The sequence below is a fragment of the Athene noctua genome, chromosome 1 (genome assembly GCF_965140245.1).
Source record: "Athene noctua chromosome 1, bAthNoc1.hap1.1, whole genome shotgun sequence".
NCBI classification, from domain to species: domain Eukaryota; kingdom Metazoa; phylum Chordata; class Aves; order Strigiformes; family Strigidae; genus Athene; species Athene noctua.
The window spans coordinates 196404789-196425338 of NC_134037.1; the positions used below are offsets into that span (position 1 = coordinate 196404789).

At 37.5% G+C, this 20550-nt stretch overlaps 1 protein-coding gene across 4 annotated transcripts in view; it reads right to left on the reverse strand.

Annotated features, from left to right (window-relative positions):
• Window positions 1–20550, reverse strand: part of UXS1 (UDP-glucuronate decarboxylase 1) — a 62864-nt gene that overhangs the window by 10738 nt on the left and 31576 nt on the right. For all 4 annotated transcript variants that reach the window (XM_074909359.1, XM_074909335.1, XM_074909343.1 and 1 more), the window contains 4 exons: window positions 16135–16239; window positions 14700–14759; window positions 12264–12385; window positions 1750–1869 (listed from right to left, as the gene is read on the reverse strand). In XM_074909359.1, coding sequence (XP_074765460.1) covers window positions 1750–1869; window positions 12264–12385; window positions 14700–14759; window positions 16135–16239 — 407 coding nt within the window. The remainder of the gene's footprint in view (window positions 1–1749; window positions 1870–12263; window positions 12386–14699; window positions 14760–16134; window positions 16240–20550) is intronic.

Sequence of the window (20550 nt, forward strand, 5' to 3'; positions counted from 1 at the left end):
CCTATCAGTAGAGACTAGGCAAGTTGGGCTCACTGTTTTTTTCAGCTAATCAAGTCTAAACCCCAATATCTGCAGTCTTAATGCTGACTTATATGACACATTAAATGTCATATGTCCTAGTAAGCACTGGCCATTAAGTCACAGTCAACATCACACAATTGCTACTGTACGCTGAGCATTGACAGTCCTTTGTAGAAAAGAAAAGTAAATCTCTGCGGGAAAAAGCGTATCTTTAGGAGATTCGGGGAACACAGCATAAAAATTAGTACAGGCTTGTTACCTTGAAATAACCACAAGCCTAAATCAGAAATTTAGCAATGGTTAGGAACAATAGAGTAGTCAAGATGCATCACTGATGACATTAACATATAGTAACAAATTGCCTAAGTTAACAATCACTGATAAACAGCAAGCAAGTAAGCAAATGCTGACCTCCAGAGAAGGCCAAACTTACAAAAATTATCAGTGTACTTAAGTCAGGTGATGTGCATCACTTTGCAGAATATATACAATCCGATCGTTTTAAATTTTATTTTTTGTAAAGAGTTCTAGATTTCACCCTGTCAGTAGGTTAGTGTCTACTACCCAAGTTTTGCAAAGGCAGCTGTGTTTTGGCATAAAGGCTAAAGTTAGGGGAGATCTTTCACAGGACACTAAGCTTCACCTTGCCTGGGCATGACTTACTACCTGATCTATACTCCTCAATGCTCTGTCCAGTTTCAGATTTTGCTCTACAGAAATCACAGTAGTGGGAGTTGCCATAAAACTTTCATCCTTTTTCTCCGTGGATTGTCTGCTCCTTCCTAGAGGAATTCCTGGCTGAACTCTGGATTTTACAGTCTCCAGTAGAAGAAATGCCACCTCAATCTCAAGATAGCTGCCCCGTGCTAAGGCACTTAGCAACATCTGTAGTTATTGCTGTTGTATGTCACATAAAGGTTTCCATGAACTCATAACTGATCTCAGATTCTAAACTACTTCTCTCTGTTTCAGGATGTTGTCTCATTTATTTTACATACTCTCACTATTTTATAACAGTAAACAAAACAGGAGCAGGGCATAGGTCAGGCACTGTCTGTATTGCTAAATTACCAGCAGCAACTTTGGCAGAGTACCGGCCCGTGCCAGCTCTTGTTCTCCCAGACAATGTTGTGACATTGTTTAAGCATCATCAAGAGCCAAGGACCATTCACAGCAAACAGTTTGGATGTGGCAACTTGATGTGGCAGGAAAATTTAGCTGTATAAGATGTGGGTCATGACACACCACTCTGTCAATGATAACAAAAACCAGTCCTGGCCAGCTTTATTTACTAATAAGCAATGTAGCCTGAAGGCCTTTAACATTATGTTGTACATGGAAAATTTAGGCTGATCTCCAAGCTTGCAAAAAGAATTTAGATACCTAACTTCCAAGAAGGGTTCAGAGAAAGTTCCTCAACAGAAATATCTATCAAAACATTATTCTGTAAGCCTTGTCACGCTGTGTCCCCATAGAAGAGGTGTGAGAGACAAAGAGTCAAGTTCAGGATGACTAAAATACCTTCTCAGATCACAACCAGTAACCTTGTTTCTGGGAAAAGAAAACCAATACCACCAATATTTGTATATTTGCATATACTGAAACACCAGGGGGAGGTGGTGGTGGAAGAAACCTCAGTGTTTTCAAAAATCCATCCTCCTTCATAATGTGTGCGGATAGGATATAAAGACAAACAGTTCCTCATATCACTGAGAGGTCATTACTTACCGTTAGTGGTTCTCCCTGGAGAGCTTGTAGAATAAAATTGCTGACAACTCTACCATCATTCATATGCATTCGAGGACCAAAGGTATTGAATATTCTGGCAACCCTCACTTCAACTCCTTCCTGTAGGCAAAGAAAAAAGAATTGTTACTACCTTAATAAGACTTTCTTCCTAAAAGTGCAAATTAACTCTCCCCTGTCCAAAAGCTTTCTTAAGAATCCCTCTCACAGCTTTAACAAACATTGTTTTCTCACCATGAAATATTTCTAACCTCTTCTCAACACTACTGGAAACTGTAGTGCATACAGCAAGGTAATTTATACTAGTTCTTAGTCTTTGCAATGCAAATTCTAAACCAATGCTGGAACAGCTGATGATTTCAGCACATGCATTTTTCTTCCAACAAGAACTTCAGACTTTTCAATAGTACCCTTCCAACAACAATTTATTTCACCTGGGACTTACCCACATTTTTACACGTAAGCGAAGTCTCACACAATCACCAGATACAGTACCAAGGTAGTATTTCCAAAGACTAGAAAAGTTGGAACACTTCAGACAAGTATCTATAAATGCTGAATACAGCCACAATTTTTCTTATGCATACTTTACAGTTCGTGTCTCTTCAATGGCTTATTTTTTTCCAAGAAACATTTCTATCATTCCCAGAAGTCCTTTCTGCAGGATATTTTGCATATCTTCAAAGCGAAATGCAACAAATATGTGAAATTGAAAACTGTCTGGACAAAACATTTTAACACTGGGACATTGAGACTGAAGTAATGTCTCTCTAGGTATTTTCTGTTTATTCACACTTACTCATTTGGACAAGACACAGTTCACGATAAAGCCTACAAGGATGCTTGGCCTTTGAAAGCTGAAGCATGCACTTGGCTCCTGATGAGTTCAGAGGAGCGTGGTATGCTGTAAACAGAGAGAGGCTACCATGTGAGAGTGATAGCCACAAGGCAGGGAAGAAAGGTGTGAACTTCAGCCCAGTCCTATGCATCCTTCTCATACTCCTTGGTCCTCTCCCCTCCCAGAAAAAGCCATCCTTGTATCAGTCACAGGAAACACTTGTCATTTGAAGCAAACTTTGTGCTGCTGATTCAACTGAAACAAATGAAGTCACAAAGCACAATGTTCTGGGAGTTGCAAACATTCAATTATTCACTTCAGAGGACACACAGAACATCTTGTATTTTCAATGCCTTTTACTAAGGCTTAGATCAATGTTTGCCATTTTCTTGGAAGACAAGAGTGAGTGTGGAGAAGTATACTGTTAGTACATTTGTGGATGAAGGCTGCAGCTCACACACACTTCACTCAGAAGAGACCTAAACCCACATTTTTCTTGGAAATAAATGTAGCTTCATTTACAAGAGAAACTTGCAGGAAAATCTCTTAGGTCTTCAAGTGATTCATAAACAAATGAATCCTCGAAGAAGTTTTGTAAAAGCAATAGCATTAGCTTTTTACAGATGAGAGAGAGAGAGGCAAAAGGCACATTTAACACTTTAGCTGTTACTTGGTGTCAAGAAATGGGAAACACCAAGTAGAGTAGGTAAAGCTCAGCACTTCCTGGTATGTATAAGGCCAAACAACATTCAGTTCTGTTTAGTTGCAGGTAATGTTCCAGTTGCCATGATCAAATGTTTATATGTGCAAATAAACTGGAGGCTAACAGTAACCAGGGAGGTAACTATTGTGCCATAGGAAAAGCTAGTCTTGGGACTCTGTCACACAAGCTTGCATCCACAACAGAGACAAATAATAACCTCACAACATCCACTTGGCCCTGCTGAGATACCCTGGAAAGAGCAGAAGTCCCTTCCTCTGCAAAATGCATCAGCTGGGAACATATTTTTTATTTCCTGTTAGCTAAAAAAGTGTGGCAGTGTAACATCGTCAAACGCATACTTCCAGAAGCATGTTACAGAGCCATTCTCAATGCCTTCACTGTATCTCGAAATATATACTCTGATATGATCATTCTTTCTTTTTGCTCAGCACTCTATCTTAAAAAGGACACTGACTCCTTCAGGGAGGGACAGTATTTCATGTGAACTTTCCAGATATTGCCATTAATAACAAGTACAGAAAATGAGGTACTTGGAAGCTAGTACTCCAGATAAAAATAACTCATTAACCAATGCTGACCAAAAAGCCTCTCTTGTACTTCATAAGCTACCGCAGCCGCCTTATTTTCCAGTATTGGCTGGAAACTAGCAAGGGATCTAGAAAATAAAAACACATTCCCTATAGGCACTTACTCATAGCCACAGTGAATGCAGTATTTCTTCTCCCTTCTATTTATTCCCCTCCTCCCACTGTAATGTCTTTTAAAATGAGTAACTTTTTATTTATAGTGTCATCTAGCAAAGCTTTTCTCTGCAGCCTACTTCTTTGAAAAATCTATTTTCTATGCAGCTGAATTTTCATTTGTGCCTGTAAAACCAGGATCTATTGTCTCAAAAGAAACTTTTTCACAAAATGAATTTGGAGCCAGTAACTTGAAAATTGTCCTTTTGCCATTTCATGTACATCTCTTCTGAAGTCTTTTTTGCATGTTGAGTAACTCTACTCCTTTTTGTATTAGCTGCTTGAGAATACTTATGGTACACTCTTACATATGTACTGTTACTCTGATTATCAACCACATGCTAATTATGACTGGCTACTTCCCCCATATTCCCACTAGCAAAGCCAATTACTTCCCCAGATTTGTGGCAGTAAGTCACGTACAGTATTTTATTATATCCTAGAGAAAGGAGAAAAACTTCTTTGGCCCACATTTATACTGCTAAACAAAAGAGATCTTGAGACTAATCCCTGATGCTGAGATCAAATGTGATCTGTTCTGTTCTGCTGGTTTAAGACTATGCCTTCCTATAGCAGATTAATCAGAGAGAAAGTTCCTTGAGTAACCCAAAAGAGCCTGGGAGCAAGCTAATCAAATGCAGCATTGTGGGCTAGAAAAACACTTCAGCTCACTCTATTATTTACCATATGAACACATTCACAGAGACTGCGCCTGTACAGATGGAGAGGGAAGGCAGAAAACATGCAAGAAAGATTGTTATGGCTTATAGAGACACCTCCTCTGAATAAATACTTAGACTATTCTATAGCTGTCAGTCAAAAAGTATCATTAGTTTTCCAGTCTCCCCTGCAAAACAAACTTGCCCATGGTCTTCAGCATGAGTCTTTGCCACTTAGTTCTAGATATGCCTGCTTCAGAAAGTATTAAGGTATCAAGGATGCTATGATAACATATTAATTTTAAAAGACATTTTAATTTTATAAGCCTTTTAAGAAAAGGTATCTCCTTGTGTTGACTGTATCAGAAAACAGAGCAATACAGAATACAACTCAAATGACAAGAGGTTCTTTTAACTGAAACAGCTTGAACACAGGCTGTGGCTGTAATTCATAAGGATATCAGGCAATCTTCTCTTAGTAATTAACAGTGTTTCCTTCTTTGTAAACTCTGTGGATCTATCTGAACAGCAAGCATGAATTAGACCTCCCTGCATACAGCATCAGGAAAGGGAAAGCTGCAATTGTTTGTTCTCCAGCAGACAACTGGATTCAAAAAATCTGCCAGGGAAAGACCAGACAGTTGTATGGATATCATTGTGTCCTGATACAAGCCCTTATCAATGTCTCAGCTAAAACTACTAAGATTGCTGCTTGCATCCCTTGCTTTTTTAGTCACTTTTTTACCAATTCGCATTCTTTCCTATGTGTTTCAGAGATCATTACCAAACTCTCAAAATTGTTCTCAAAACCCTGAATTGTAATCACAGAGAAATTCCTAGCACAGTGTTCACCAGCATCCATCTGTGATGTGTGTTTAAGCTACAATACTCTACACTGAGGCTTGATCCAAGGTATTTTATATACGTGTACTGCCTAGTGTATAAACAAAACAAGATTAATTCTTGGTTACTAACAGCTTTTAAAAACTATTTTGCAAAAATAGCAATGCCAAGATCTGCATTTCATAAACAGTAAAGCTCCTAATCAAGCTAGGAAGGACAATCAGTTATATAACTCTACTTTCACCATAATACAGGTCCCTGAACACAACCAAGGCCCACCTCCAACACTCGTACCTTATGGTTGAAACATTACCATGCTTATAGTTCATCACTTCCCACACTAGAGAAGCTACAACTTCTCTCTGAGGTCTCTTCATACCATTATTTATACCCCCATGCTAAAAGTACATCCTATTTCTAGCACTTGCCCCAGCTTGCATATCTCTTGTACATACCGTACGTGGCCAATGCAAACAGGTACAGGCCTGGTCCTGTCAACACTCTGACAGGAGACACTGCCACTAAGAAGGGATGGGTACCCACTTAAGTGCATCTATGCCTGAATTACTAGGATATTCCCTTCAGACAGGGCTTTTAACTTCAATATTTTCCTGTACAACATGGCTTCTGAACATGAGGTGGCTGATAATGTAACCAGCGCAGTAATATCCAGTGAATGAGAGATGTATCACAGCTTCCAGTAAGCTTCCAATATGGCTCAGGAATACATGTAAACAGACTACAATATATACTCCAAACAATTTTGTTTTAGTCATCTGCATAATGGAGAGTTCTGCAGAGTTATACTAATGAATTAGTGTAACGATAACAGTTACAGGTGAACAAAAATGCCGTACCAATGCTTTTAGAGCAATGGTGGCTGTATGAGGAGGGCACATCTTACAGCCAGAAGTAAGAGGTGTACCAAAATGAAAAGGACATCAGAAACAACACATATTTTGGATCTAAAGATGAATGCTGCTATGGATATACTCTTATTCAAACACTGACTCAACTTATTGAAGTGAATCAATCTCTAAAAAAAGTTTAAAGTCCCTCATGACTTCAAAATTCAATTTGCAGAACAGTGCAGCAATATCAAAAACAAAGAACTAAGTTCTCCAATTACCTGAGGGAAATCAGAAGATAGCATTTCTTACAGCACAGAAAGAAAAAAACCCCAAACCTCAAGCACAAAGACTACGGAAAGCATTCAGACTTTTCTTGAGAAAATGCCTGTATTTGTTTAGTCCACGGCTTTGATAATCATTGCAATACAGTCTTCTAACCTTGTCTGCGGTACAAAGTTATTTTGCAACTGTTAAGAACACAGAGCATGTAGAAAGAGTAAAGACACCAGAGCATTAGCAAAACTGTTGTGTCTGAATACAGGCCAGAAGACCTGACAGTTCTTTCCTGCTTCATTTTCATATAATTTGGAAAAAGTGTTGCTCCACTGATACAAAAAAGCCTCCTATTATGTCCAGGCTATGTTTGTATTAGGAACTTCTGACAACTCAGATAAAGCAATACAATTTAGAAATAGATACTTAAATAATGAAACTCTCCACTTACAGAAGAGCTCCCATTACTAATGACCCAGTGAAACAACAGGTTGCATTTTTATAATACTGCCTCAGTTACTGTAGTGTTCTCCCCTTTTCACCTCACTTCCTCCAACTGAATGTTAGCAACAGATAGCTTTGGAAAACTATATCCCACTTCTGCATTTGTACAGGACCAAACACAATGTTTTGGTTCATGTGCAGAGCTCCTATACAGAAAAAAAAAAAAAAAAAAAAATACAGACAGCTCTAACAACTCATTAGAAAATGTACAGATCCATTAATCCAACAGTGCAGAGAATACATACCAGCAGGTTTTACAAAATGGACCGACTATCAGAAGGACTGTACGAGGGTAACTGGAACAAGCCATCTTCAAAAGCTTAGTATTATTTAATCTCTAAATTATTGCAGTTTGCAGGACTTAACTTTACTGAACTGTGGGAAGGATTTTTATCTGCGGTTTCTCTTTTCCAAAGTATAAAAGCTTATTTGTGAACCATGCAGTTACAGTGGCTGAAAGCAGCACTGTTTCCTCTTTCAAAGTGGAGCCAGTTAATGAAGAAGATAAAAGCAACTAGCAACAAACAGTACTTGATATTTTCAATAGAACTGCCACATTTACTGAGAATGTTAATATAACTGTGAGTGTGTGACCTCTCAGACTTTTCAGAAGAAAGGAACTGTGGATGATTTTTTTTCTTTTCTTTCTGAATTTCACTGATCTGGTATATAACAACTCAGACAGGACACTAGTTGCCATGCTGACACCTTCAGGGGTTTCAATGTCCTGTACAGCAGTGAGACGGGCTGTAGCATCTCAACTCTACCTGCTAGGCAGTGCCCAAGGTGGCTGACTGCCTGTAGCATCTTACAGACTCTCCTCTCCAACCTTAATCTCACTAGTATTCCTGAAAGTAAAGTTCCTCTGCATGTTTTCTAAAAAGCTAAAGGGATCCATAGCTCTTATCACTACAATTTAGCTTTGGCCTGGTATAAACCAACAGTAACCACCATCTGTGTCACTAAAGGATTGATGTCTGAGCGTTGATTATTGCCCCAAGGATGATACAGTGCTTCCTCTTCTACCCTCGTGCTGTCAGAAGCACAAACAATTCAGTTACATTCTTCCACAAAAAAACATAAACTCTGCAACTTTTCTTAAGCAAACTGCTAGCAAATTTTATGTGACAACATAAAAAAAAAATATTGCTGCATGCTTAGAAATAGTCTATATTGAATATCATGGAAAGAAAACAATAAGCAATAATTAGAGAATACCAGATAAACTCCCAAAAGACATTAAAGCAAACTGCTTGAATTCCACATAGCTATTTGTTTCCTATCTAATTACTCAATAGTTTCCTCATTATTCACTATTCAGTGCCTTTTCAGTTGCAATTCAATCAACAGCTTTCATTACCCCTACATTTTACATCAAGGCTTTTTATTATTACTAAAACCAACTCAATTTGTGAATTAAAGATTAGAGGGAAAGTACAACTCAATATAAAACAGAAAATCACTCTCATGTTGCAATTGCAATGAATTTCTGTATTTAACTAATGCATCAGTTTGCATGTGTTATTCTCTCACATTAATACCATAAACTTCACAGCTAACATGTCTTTCCTTTCTTCTGTTATCTATTAAGATTTTTTGCCACCCTGAGCCTTCACAGTCCTGGTTATAGAATATTCCATAATGCAGAGCTTAACACTTAAGAGGCTTATACTTAATATTTGGTTATGATAACTCAATTCACTGCTATATGCTTAGAAAGGCATCCAGTGGAATTCTTAACTGGAAGATCTGAACTATTCTAAGGCAATTTGAAAACTATCACATCACACAATGTAGAACTTAGCCCATTTACTACCACTGAAACTTGCAATGTCACACAGTTGGTATGAAGAAAAGGATGAAGCGGAAGGAGATGAAAAATTTCTCTGCAACATTCCAAGGTGACCTGAAGTATTGCTTCAGGTCTGGAGAATTTCCTTACCGATCAATGGTGTAAAAGGATAAATTAAATCTAGTTCACAAAACACCTTTAATATGCTAAGCTTTTAAAATGCTGTGTATCTGTATTTACAATGTACCTATGCAAACATACCAGACGCCTGTCATGAAGGTAGTGCCAGATTCTGACTAGTATTTAAATTAAGACAGAGTTGGAATGTACATGAATATCTGGATTTCCAACCACTATTTTTTTAAAAGTTAAATGCATACTGAATGGCAGCTCCCGAACAAAGCACAAAATTCACATTGTAGTACTATGTGCTGAAACTCCACTCCCACCTCTTTATCCCCCTCCCCCCCCCCCCCCCCCCGCACCTGTACGTTTTTCCTAGCCTATTTATGTCCACAAAGACGGTACTTGCATTTGAAAAATGCTGTTGCTTTTTGGAAAATGGTGGTATTTCCTTATCTAGTAAAATAGAAGTTCTGTGGATGAGAAAAATACTAGCTGTTCAATCATATCACATCTATAGCAAGTCACACACCTCTATATGCGTTTATGCAAAAGATCACTTCTGAAGAACAGGGAAGGATATGGAAAAAAAGCAACAAAGATAAGAATACAGAATGTCAAAATCAAACAGATTGACAAGCTGTTATTATAAGAGAGTTTCAAAACTATGTCTTGCATCTTTGTTAAGGCAATTGAGTGAACTGAAAAGGGCTTTCCAGGAGGGAGTGCTAGCAAATACTGAAAAAGAGATGAAGTCTGAAGAAGTCTGAATCAGAGGATGCAACTTATCTCCCAGATGAACAGAGAAAGCACTAAAGCTTCCTGTGGCTTGAGAAAAGTTACACAAGCAGGTGATTCCACCCACACTATGGAGCATGGCTGACCTATGCTCCCACATGAATTTATGAAAGAAGAGCTGCTCCCAGAAGCCTATAACAAATATCCCCTCAAACCACACACTCGGGTGCCTTACACAGGATGAGATGAATTTGTGTAGGTGCTTTGAATCTGTGAGCCTTGCATTTCTCCAGGAAATATTTTACTCCCCACCTCTCTTTTGAGCAGATGCTTATGTATTACTGAATGCTACTATCGCCCTTGGATTTCTTGATAAGGAAGTAATGCTGGTCTTGTTTAAAGAGGAGATAAAGTCAAGAAATGCTTAATTCATAGGGTCAAAATAAGTGAACAAAACAATGACACAGCAGAGAAGAGTTCACCGAGAATCTCTTGGTCAGGACAGGCTACTGAGGAACTCTGACAGCTGTGAAGACTCATCTTTGACTAGATTCAAGAACCGTTCTGATTCAAATAGCCTGTCTGGAAGTACAATGCAGAAGTTAATTTTTGTTTTATATTTTTTGGAAACACAATTACATATTCAAGGTACCTAACAATGTGCATGATAATGGAAATCTTTGGAAGAAATGACAAAAAATGCAGAAACAAGTTTGCTTATTTCTTCTTTTTATTGAAGCTGAGAAGATTCTAGAAATATTTTAGCCAGAAAACCTGTAAATCAAATTTTTTTGGGGTAGGTCACTCCTAACTGAAAACCCTCTTAAAATCACAATACTCATTTTCAGAGCAGACCTTTCCACTAGCAAAAGATAATGTTTCCTCCACTAATAACAGCATAAATCCAGCTCAACAGTGTTTCAGAATATACCTGAATGTGGAACAAGCTTGGACAGACTTCACTAACCCATAATAAAGTACAAGAAATATCTCATAGAGCTGCCCCTAGGACAGAGCTCATTTGCATCATAAGTTTTCACTTAATGTATCTGTGCACTGCAGTTCCACCTTACCAACCTTTACTACCCTTTGTAAATCCTGCATAAAATTTATGGGATAGTATCATGACTCATCCTGTGGCTTTAAGATACAGTCCATGATTTTCAAAATTACCTACAGTCTTGCCCTTCTAAAATAATACTGTAGTGTATTTGTACCACAAACTTGCAAAAAATTCGATACGCTACAGCACAAGAATTTGTCATAAAAACGACGATATTCAACTGCAAACAGATTTCTAGACCCACAAGGAATATTTCACTACAGTTAAGTACAGAAGACATCATCCTGAACAAAAGCAGTACCACCATGCTGGACCTTAAACAATTTAAAAGAGAACAAAGGAGACATGAACCTCTGCCTTCTCTATCTGATTGAACAGATAAGAGAAAATTATTATGACTTCTGTACTAAAGTACCATCCCATTTAAGTTTAATTCTGTTTTCAAGGTTTTTACAAGGACTTAGTATTTTATCATTTAAAGGTTTAAAATTCTACTGAATATACTACATTTGATTTATACCTTTGTATATCAAGGCTGAAAACACCAAGAAACAATGATAAAATTTTCTTTAGCATGTCACATTTTCTAATTGGATAGTCTCCTAGAGTCTAGCTGACCAGCAATTAAATAAGATTCACATACAGGTAAAGAGTTGATGCTGGGTTAGTTAATAATGCGTTTCTACTTGTTGATTATGAAACCTGAAGGAACTGGCATGTATCAATTCACAACCATATTTTAAGTAGCATTTTAATCCTTATGTTACTGTATTTATCTGAAAAAGTGCATTACATAGCTAATTATTCATATATTCTGTTAAGGTCTGTATTTATACCTACATAAATTTAAGACATTTCTAAAGTGATTTAAAATACATTGCTCCTACATAAGTCTCAATAAAGAACTTCCTAATTTTTACCTCTATATTTTGATTTCAATTATGCTTATTGAACACTCCACATTTAGCAGTAATGCCCCTATTCAGCCAAGCACTTCACAGCACAGGACCAACTTAAAACAATTCTTATTTGGCTCCCAAATTAGTAAGATTACCTCAGTTTAACATGCATAAAAACTATTTACGATACTGAAAGACATATTATGTCTATTAAGAAGACTAAAGTACATTTTCTTGAGGAACACTGCTTATCTGAAAAAACACAACAGATGGGAGTAATAAAACTTTCGCATTAAAGAAAACAAATTCTGCAGCTATGGTATAAGTGCTCCCACTCAAGACATTCTTTTTTTGCCCTCCTACCCTAAATACACATATTCCAGTTTTGCCACACATTTGGCCTTCATTAAATCACAGAAAATCCATTGAATCTGATACAAGTTTATTACCTGCTTCATATATGCATAGCACATGGTCTCTGCAACCCGCTTTCCTTCATCATAGCAGGCTCTTGGACCTATTGGATTCACATGGCCCCAGTAATCCTCATTTTGAGGGTGTACTTCAGGATCTAGGGGGAAAAAAAAACCTTAAATGATCTTCTATCATAAAGGTGACTATATATAATGAATCTTTCAGTAGATCACTGGTGTTATACAATTCAACAGCTTCTCTCTGAACTATGCATTTAAAAAATATTACATTTCAACACCATTCCTTAAAAGTGTATTCATTAGAACCATGAAAATGACAGTTATGGAAGATGTGAGACTACTAAGATAACTGAGTGAAAGCAACAGCACCCATCATCTGCTTTCCAATAAATGCATGTGCAAACAGAGGGTTAAATTCAACTGTTCTCTGCAAAGACAGACTACCTCAAGGAAGCAAATATGACTCATCTAATGTAATTCAGAAGAAACATTATAAATTATGTAAGTAGCATTTTCCTCTATCTGAAAAAAAGGAAAGTATCTTTAAGCTTTATAAAACAAGAAACAAGAAAGAAAAATGGGCAAAACGGAGAAGTACTCCATTTCTTAAAGAATAAAGACTAGAGCAATGTACCACAACGTACTCGCTGTTTCTACTGTTTTATCCTAAGCGCTTTTACTAGCTATCAATGGGAACAGACCATCAGGTTACACAATCCTTTGGTTTGATCCGCTACAGAAGCTCTTGATTACAAAAACCACCCCCAAGCAACCAAAATCTCCTAGGAAGCAATGTGTGTGTATGCTCGAAACAATATAACAACTCTGTTACACATTCCCACTTTGCTAACAGTGTTGATGTACCCTTCTTACTGGGTTTGCATACATTACTACAAAACTTTCAAGTGTTACAGGCTAATTTTTGAAACAACTTTGATGGTCAGCCCTTGTTAACCCTTCCAGTTTTTATGCTGCTCAGATATGATTACAGACAAATTCCTGTCATGCAAGAGCCACAGAGCAATGGTAAATGCAGAGGGGTTTTTACATGATTATAAAAGCCTGTAGCATTCGTAATAGGACCCCAGAAGGTGCTGTGATCTAGAAGGCTGCTTCAGTTTCTGTCTCCTTTCTGGCAGAGGCAGCGCTACAAAGCACCTGGAAACTCTATACAACACTGTTTTGAGAAATCCCTGTGGAAACAGCTAACAGATTTTCTGACTTTATTTTCTGTCCTTTATTTTTCAGCAAAATTACTTTGTCTGTTTAGTCAGAGTATAACGAGTAGACTCTCCCTGCTACACTGGATTTACTGACAAAGCCAGATAATGAGAATTTCAAGTCTTCCATTTCAGCAGGAGATTGCAGCAAAGCAACAAGGCTCCAAAACTTAAGGTCTTTTTTGCCTGTTGGGCCCCTGTTCCAAAACAGAGTTTGCTCAGTTGCAGAAGAGTCCTTAGGGCTAACATTTTTCTCTGTGGAACCTGACCATGACTACTGCAAGGGAGGCAGTAGGAATGTTGCACATGCTCAAGCTGCTTATTTGGTTGGCTTATTTGATCATTGGCTTGTGTATTTGCTTTGAATCTTCTCGACTGAAGTTATTCCACCAAAAGTGTACTCCTTGAGGTATGTTTCTATGTCCTTCCTCACTTTTTCTTCAAAGCTTTGTGTTCTGTTAGACCAATGAATATTTTTTGTTTGCTTATTTTTTCTTTAAAGCCTAGACTCTCACAACTACTAAGGTTGAGCAGGTGACTGTGCCTGCCTATCTCTGTTAATCTTGCAACAGTGCTATCATCAATTAGGCAAGAGTTCACAACAGCAGTTTTGAGCACAGTCTGTTACACACCCCAAGGTGGTACTAAAGAATCTCACTGCATCCAGCTAGCAGTTCTATCAGTCATTCTCTTACTACTTCACTTAGTAAAAGGACAATGGAGAGATATGGCAGTATTGCTGAATATCACATTTTAAGAGACACCACAAGAACCTGCACAATCACTAATTTCTTAGCTTGGAGATTATGTCCTTGTCTCTTACACACCAGGACAATTGCTAAATTGTAACAATACGGTTCATAAGTGACTGGTAAAAGAGACGCAGATTTACTACTGAAATTATCTTTCTTCACAGGTTTTCATTATGACATCTGGATTTTAATTAGATTTCAATACTCAGAATTCCCCCACAAACCCTTTGGAAAGAGACATAAACTAAGATTTAAGAAAAACTACAGACAACAGTCTGAGATTCCTTACATCACTCTGACTAGAGATTTAAAGCAAGTACTAATGCCCACATTTTAAACTGTGAAAAGTACATCTGATACAGAAATCAAGCTAAGACAGTGATGAAAATCTATCATTCCGTCATCTGACAAAAGGTTTGTAAACACTCTTTTACACATTCACATCTCAAGAGCTCTAAACACTGTTTTATCCTTCTTACCTCCATATACCTCTGATGTGGAGGCCAACAGCAGCCGTGCTCCAACACGTTTAGCTAACCCTAAATTTTGTGCAACAGAGAAAGAAGACCATAATTAAAGCAAGTGCAAGAATCTTTCAGTCACGTTAACTGCTACAGTGTGATCTTGTTTTACATGTTTTTAAAGAGAATTTGATTTCTCTCACTAGATAGATCTAACTGTAAATCACATCCATAGCTCCCACTCCCATGCTAGAAAACTTGAGAAACAGCAGAGCAGCACCCACATGTGTGATGTGTTTGCTTCTGGGACTAAAAGTTACACTGAACCAAGATCCAAGAACTTATATATAACATATATACTATACCCTAAAGGCCAAAGAAGCATAAACCATTCCAGTTATGAAATCAGAATCTTGAAACACATTATGATTATCAAAACTTAAAGATAAGCTACATAAAGAAAATGATACAGAAAAATACGTTACAGGACAAAATCAATCATTTTCCCTTTATTATGCCCCTTTAAACTACTGGGATAATCCTACCCATCATTCGAGATTACTCTGCACTCCATTTCAATGACTTTCTGGCCTTCAAGTTGGCATGGCCAACCAAATAAATCTCTCATCTATGCCATACAACTGTCTGGTGCCTCAACAGCTTCTAAATCATCTAAATCATCTAATGCTCTGAACTGCACTCACTGGAGTTATCACTCAAATGAGAAACTCAGCTGAGGTAACGCCCAGGAACTTCATAATAACTCTTTAAGATCACTGACATCAGTTCAAGCTGCAGCATATGCACAACAGATCAAAGATGGGAGGAAAAAGGAGTGAAGGCTTGAGGCCTTCTGTTCATCAGCCCATTCCCAGCACTGAAACCAACAGACAAAGCTGAAAATGTTGCCTTGTAATTATCTAGCATGAAGGTAGACATTAATCGTTCTTGCAGCATTTGCTAGCCAAGGCATGCACAAGAGGGTTCAGAACTCTTGATGTTCAAGGTTTACAGAGCCAATGCAGTTCCACCTAGTTCAAGGTTTGCTGTGGTGAAAAGGAACAGTCACTCATGGCAAGTGTGAGAATGTTCCACAGTCACCAAAGTGAGAAGTGCAGTCATGGACAAAACTTTGCTATAAAAAATCCATGCTCTCAATTGTTCTTCTGACTTCTATAATTACTGCACACTCCATAGCCAAGTTACAGGCGTGAAGTTCTTTTGTGTGTTGACAGCCAAGCTTGCATGTTGTCAAGAGTTCATCTGCAGATATTTTTAAAGGAAAAGTACAAAGATCTTTAAAGAGGGGAAAAAAAGCACCCCTTATTTTTCTTAAAGAAACAACTTTTTAACACGTACAACTCATCTGCTCCATCCTCCCCTCTCCCCAATAGCTCTGTCCGGGTTATATTATGTCTAACCAAGTTAAGTAAGAAAAAAGATTTTCACTTACCCAGCATGTTTAATGTCCCAATAGTGTTGGTCTTTAATGTTTTTATAGGATTATACATGTAATTTGGAGGAGAAGCAGGAGATGCTAGATGATAAATCTGGTCCACTACGGAAAACCAGAGGGGGGGGGAAAAAAGCATTACTATTTTCCCATGTAACATATTAAATGAGAAAGCATTAGAGTCAAGAAACAAGTACTTCTTTTTGCATCTCCTAGCACTGGAACTCAGCATTTCCTATATTGCTACCTACAAATGACATACATGCAAACCTGTTGTAATCCAAAGTAAGACTTAATTTTTAGCAGAACAAAAACTAAACCAAAATATATATCAACATTGTTGACACAGGTACAGAAGTCTGTGTGGGTGTTGATACTTTCCACTTGTAAAAATTTTAGTTATGAGTACTTCACAGATGTTTAGAAGATGCAAAATGCAGCATTCTATCACTCTCGAATTTTTAAGTGACTATCAGCTTCAGAGTATTTTTCTCAAATGGAATCACAAGCAAAGATGGTAGAAACATTTTTTAATACCAGGAAGAATCTTTTGGGAAAAAGAAACACTCTTATTTTTTTTGTAAGCCACTTGTCAATGAAATATTGATGGGATTAGAATCACATTTATATTTTAAATGTACATGTCAAGATATGGGCATGCAACTTTTGTCCATTTCCCCCTATCTATTGCTTTTGTTCTGTGCTATACTTTGAATAACAGCATTTCAGCTTAAAAAAAAAAATTAAAAATTCCCAAAACAGAAATTCCAGCCCCCCCTTCATCCAACAAGTTATGAAATATCATTAATCAACACACTAGACAGCAACTTACAATCAGTGAAGGTATACTGATACCCAACATATTTTAAAATAAGGTAGCTTGGGTATTGGCAACAGATTGCCCAGGTAGCACAAGTCCCAATCCTAACTAATTATATTTGCCGCATTTCTGGGACTGCAGCGTAAACAAACCTAAAGATTCAACCCATCCATAGGAAATACCTATTTAACAGAACAGCAAAATAGACTAGTACGACAAAACTAAACAGTTACACCATTTTCATGAGTGTAGACTAGATCAAAACCCAAGATTGTTAATTTAACAATTACTCCTAGCCCAAGAGTACAGAGAGAAAACAGAAGTAAAGCTGTAAGTTCAAAGGCCAAATATATCATCAATAAGGGCTTCTTTTTCTTTCTGACTTTTTCTATTTCAGTTATTTCTATCTTAAACTAGATGAATTGTGGTTTGCTATTAATCCAGTAGTCAGGCTTATTTATTTCCAGCTATTTATCCATTTTCATAAAAGGGCCTATTTCCAGAAAAAGCGTGGCAGTCATTTTTATCAAGATAATTCAGAAGACATATATAGGGATGATAAACGGTTATCTGATGCAAGGAACACAAGCACAGAAGACTTCACTCAACTTTGGTTTCATAACTTTCTCTCAGAAGAGTTGCTATCTCTGCACTTCTGGACTTTACAGCTCAGCTCATCCCAACAAATTTAAAAAACTGAAAAAAACCTTCAATAAGCTGTGCAGTACACCAGAATTAAATATGAAATCTAAAACAATCCCAAGATATTATTTGATTAGCATTGGCAATCATTAAAATCTTAGGCACTAATTTGTGACCAGCTTCAGCATACCAGGCTTGCAAAATTCATTGCATGAGATAAGAATGCAAAGGTTGGAGATACTACAGGGAGAAAAGATTTTTTTGTTAAATTGTAATAAAAACAAACCAATGAAAATGACTCATTTTCACAAGCATATCCAATACTCAACAAACCTCAACCTGCAAACTTTTCATAACTATTGTAAATATAAAACTGTCTTCTATGTAACATGAATCAGTGTTAGCCAGTACTTATAGAAAAAAAAAAACAACCCAGACAAGCTAATCCCCCTAAAAATTAAACATAAGATCAAACGAGAGATAGTGATGCTTAAGAAAGAACAAATCCCCTCCACCAAGGTCATCCAAGAAAAGTAGTCAAAAGGTGATGTAAGAATTAGAGTGGCAGGATGGAAGAAAGGGACAGTAAGTCATTCTTTGTATTACAAAAGGAAAGTTTGGTTCTTTTGAGCAGTGAAAAAAATTAAAAGTAGTTAAAAGCCTTCAAAACACAAGCATCTCCTTCATACTGAAACATTACATGCTTTATAAGAGAAGCTTATGTTCTGATAATAAAGCTTTAAAAATACTGGCAAAATATTTAACCTACTTTGTTTCTGAATCCTTAGTGAAATGTGCTTGCAAATATAGTCACATTTTTCTGGATTAACTGTTGTTTTTAGGTCTACTGGGCAAACTCATAGCTCCTGTTGAGTGAATACTGGCTCATCTGTAGGAGGAATATCAAAGTTTACCCCATGCTACATCTTTGCATTATTGCCCCAAAACAAGAAATCCTGCAAAATAAGTTATGATCGAATTTTATTCACTGCTTAAGCATACAATGTCAATAGTGACCAAAACAAGGAGAAATGATTCGAAGGCAAACCTCATCACACAGATCAACTATCAGCATGAACACAGGATCAGTTTCTAAGGCAATCTGCATGACTCCCACCAACCCAAGTTTTACCATCTTGACAGAGTAATGGTATTTGACAGTTATTATGCTCAAGCAGATGCCACAAAATATATCTACTTCTTACATGTCATCATGCTCTCTTTGTTCTACAGCTATTTATCTCTAAAGCAGAGACAACCAGCTGCCTACAAGATGTCAAAACAGCCCAGAAAGCTAGAGTTTTGGCAGATGTGTAACACTGGTGAGAATTTATTCTCACATAAAAAGAATGCAGAGAAATACAATTTCATGTAGCAGATTCTCTGCTATTTGTGCTCAGATCAACAGAAATTGGTATTTCCATTCACTATAAATTCTGATGCAGTATCAAAAGAAAGCTTTTCACAGAAGGCAATCCAGAGTAGCAACACAAATAGTATCTAAAGACAGCCTGATACAGTGAGCGCTGGAGGAAGCAAACTCCTAGCTCAGGCTCAGTTCCAAAGCCCTACACATGTTGCTAATGCAAAGTGAAACTTTCAGGATCCTGTCTGCAACGTGAAGATAGTTTAATTGTTCTGTGTGACATGGAATAATTTCTTCTTACTTTGGTCACTGTTGACACTGTAAGCTTAAGTAGTGAATAAAATTTAATCAAATTATTTTGCAAGACTTCTTGTTTTGGGGCAATAATGCAAAGATGTAGCATGGGATAAAGTTTAATTGGTCTGTTGAACTTTGACATGCCTCCTACAGGTAAGCCCTGAATATAAATATGACTGCCTCAAGTCATGCCTTTGAATGTAAGCATTCCCTTCCCACAGCATGGTACTGTTATGAAACCAAAGTAAAGTGGTAGACTAAAAGCTGACAAAAATGTTCAGAGAAGCCACTGACTGCTGCTTGCAGGCAACGGGTAATTCAGGCAGAGTGGCTCAGAAAAATGAACAAAGCAACAGATGAAGTCACTTGCAGCCAACTCAGAGCTGAACTCTGACCTGAGTTTTATGCTGTTTCCTTCTACCTATTCCTTCATAACCCTTTCTAAATCTAGTTTTCAACAAGCTACAGTGGAACTTTTGCAGATTGAAAATGTCACTTGAAAAGCACTGTGGTCCATCAGTAATTTACTGCCCAATTCTAGTCTGTCAAAGAAGTGAATGCTTTCCTGCTTCCCTCTCCATCCACTTCATTTTTGTTGTTTTCTAAGTACCTGCTGAATCTTTGACACACAGCAGCTCCTATACGAGTGGGTCCTTTAATGGCAGATGGCAATTCAGATGAACAGGACCAAAAAATACCTTTCCTTTTGAGGCATGAGGATACAGTTAGACCTGTGATTATCCAAGTGGTTGTAGCATTGTTAGTTAGAAACATGCAAACAAAATACAAACCCCCAAAGGTGCCTTATAATCTTCAAATGTATTTGTTTATTTTAAGCAAGAAGGTAAATGCTCAAGATAAAAAAAAAGAAAAGAGAAAGCACTCTCCTCCTCCTAATCCTCCTTCTTCCATTTGTCTCCCAGTTGGCAATTGCTTTAAATGAAACAAAGAGAAGTACCTGGGGGGAAAAGGTGGTCTTCCTTGCCAGAGATACAGTCTTGCCTGTCTTGAGTCTGGTTTGCCTCAACATACTTTTTCCCATACGCACAAAGGCAAAAATAGACCCCTGTATGAAAAGGTTCAGCAAGAGCAGAACTCGCAGATATTTAAATCAAAGATGGGGCATTTGCCAAGTGTCAGATGGCCATCTTCCAGATCAAAGGGATAAGCAGCCAGGCAGCTGCAGGACATTTCCCTCTTGCCCAGGAATGAATCTTTGGAGTATCAAGCCTTAGACAATTGAAAACATCACTGGTCTTCCAAATCATTTAGAGAACGCTGGACATTTCAG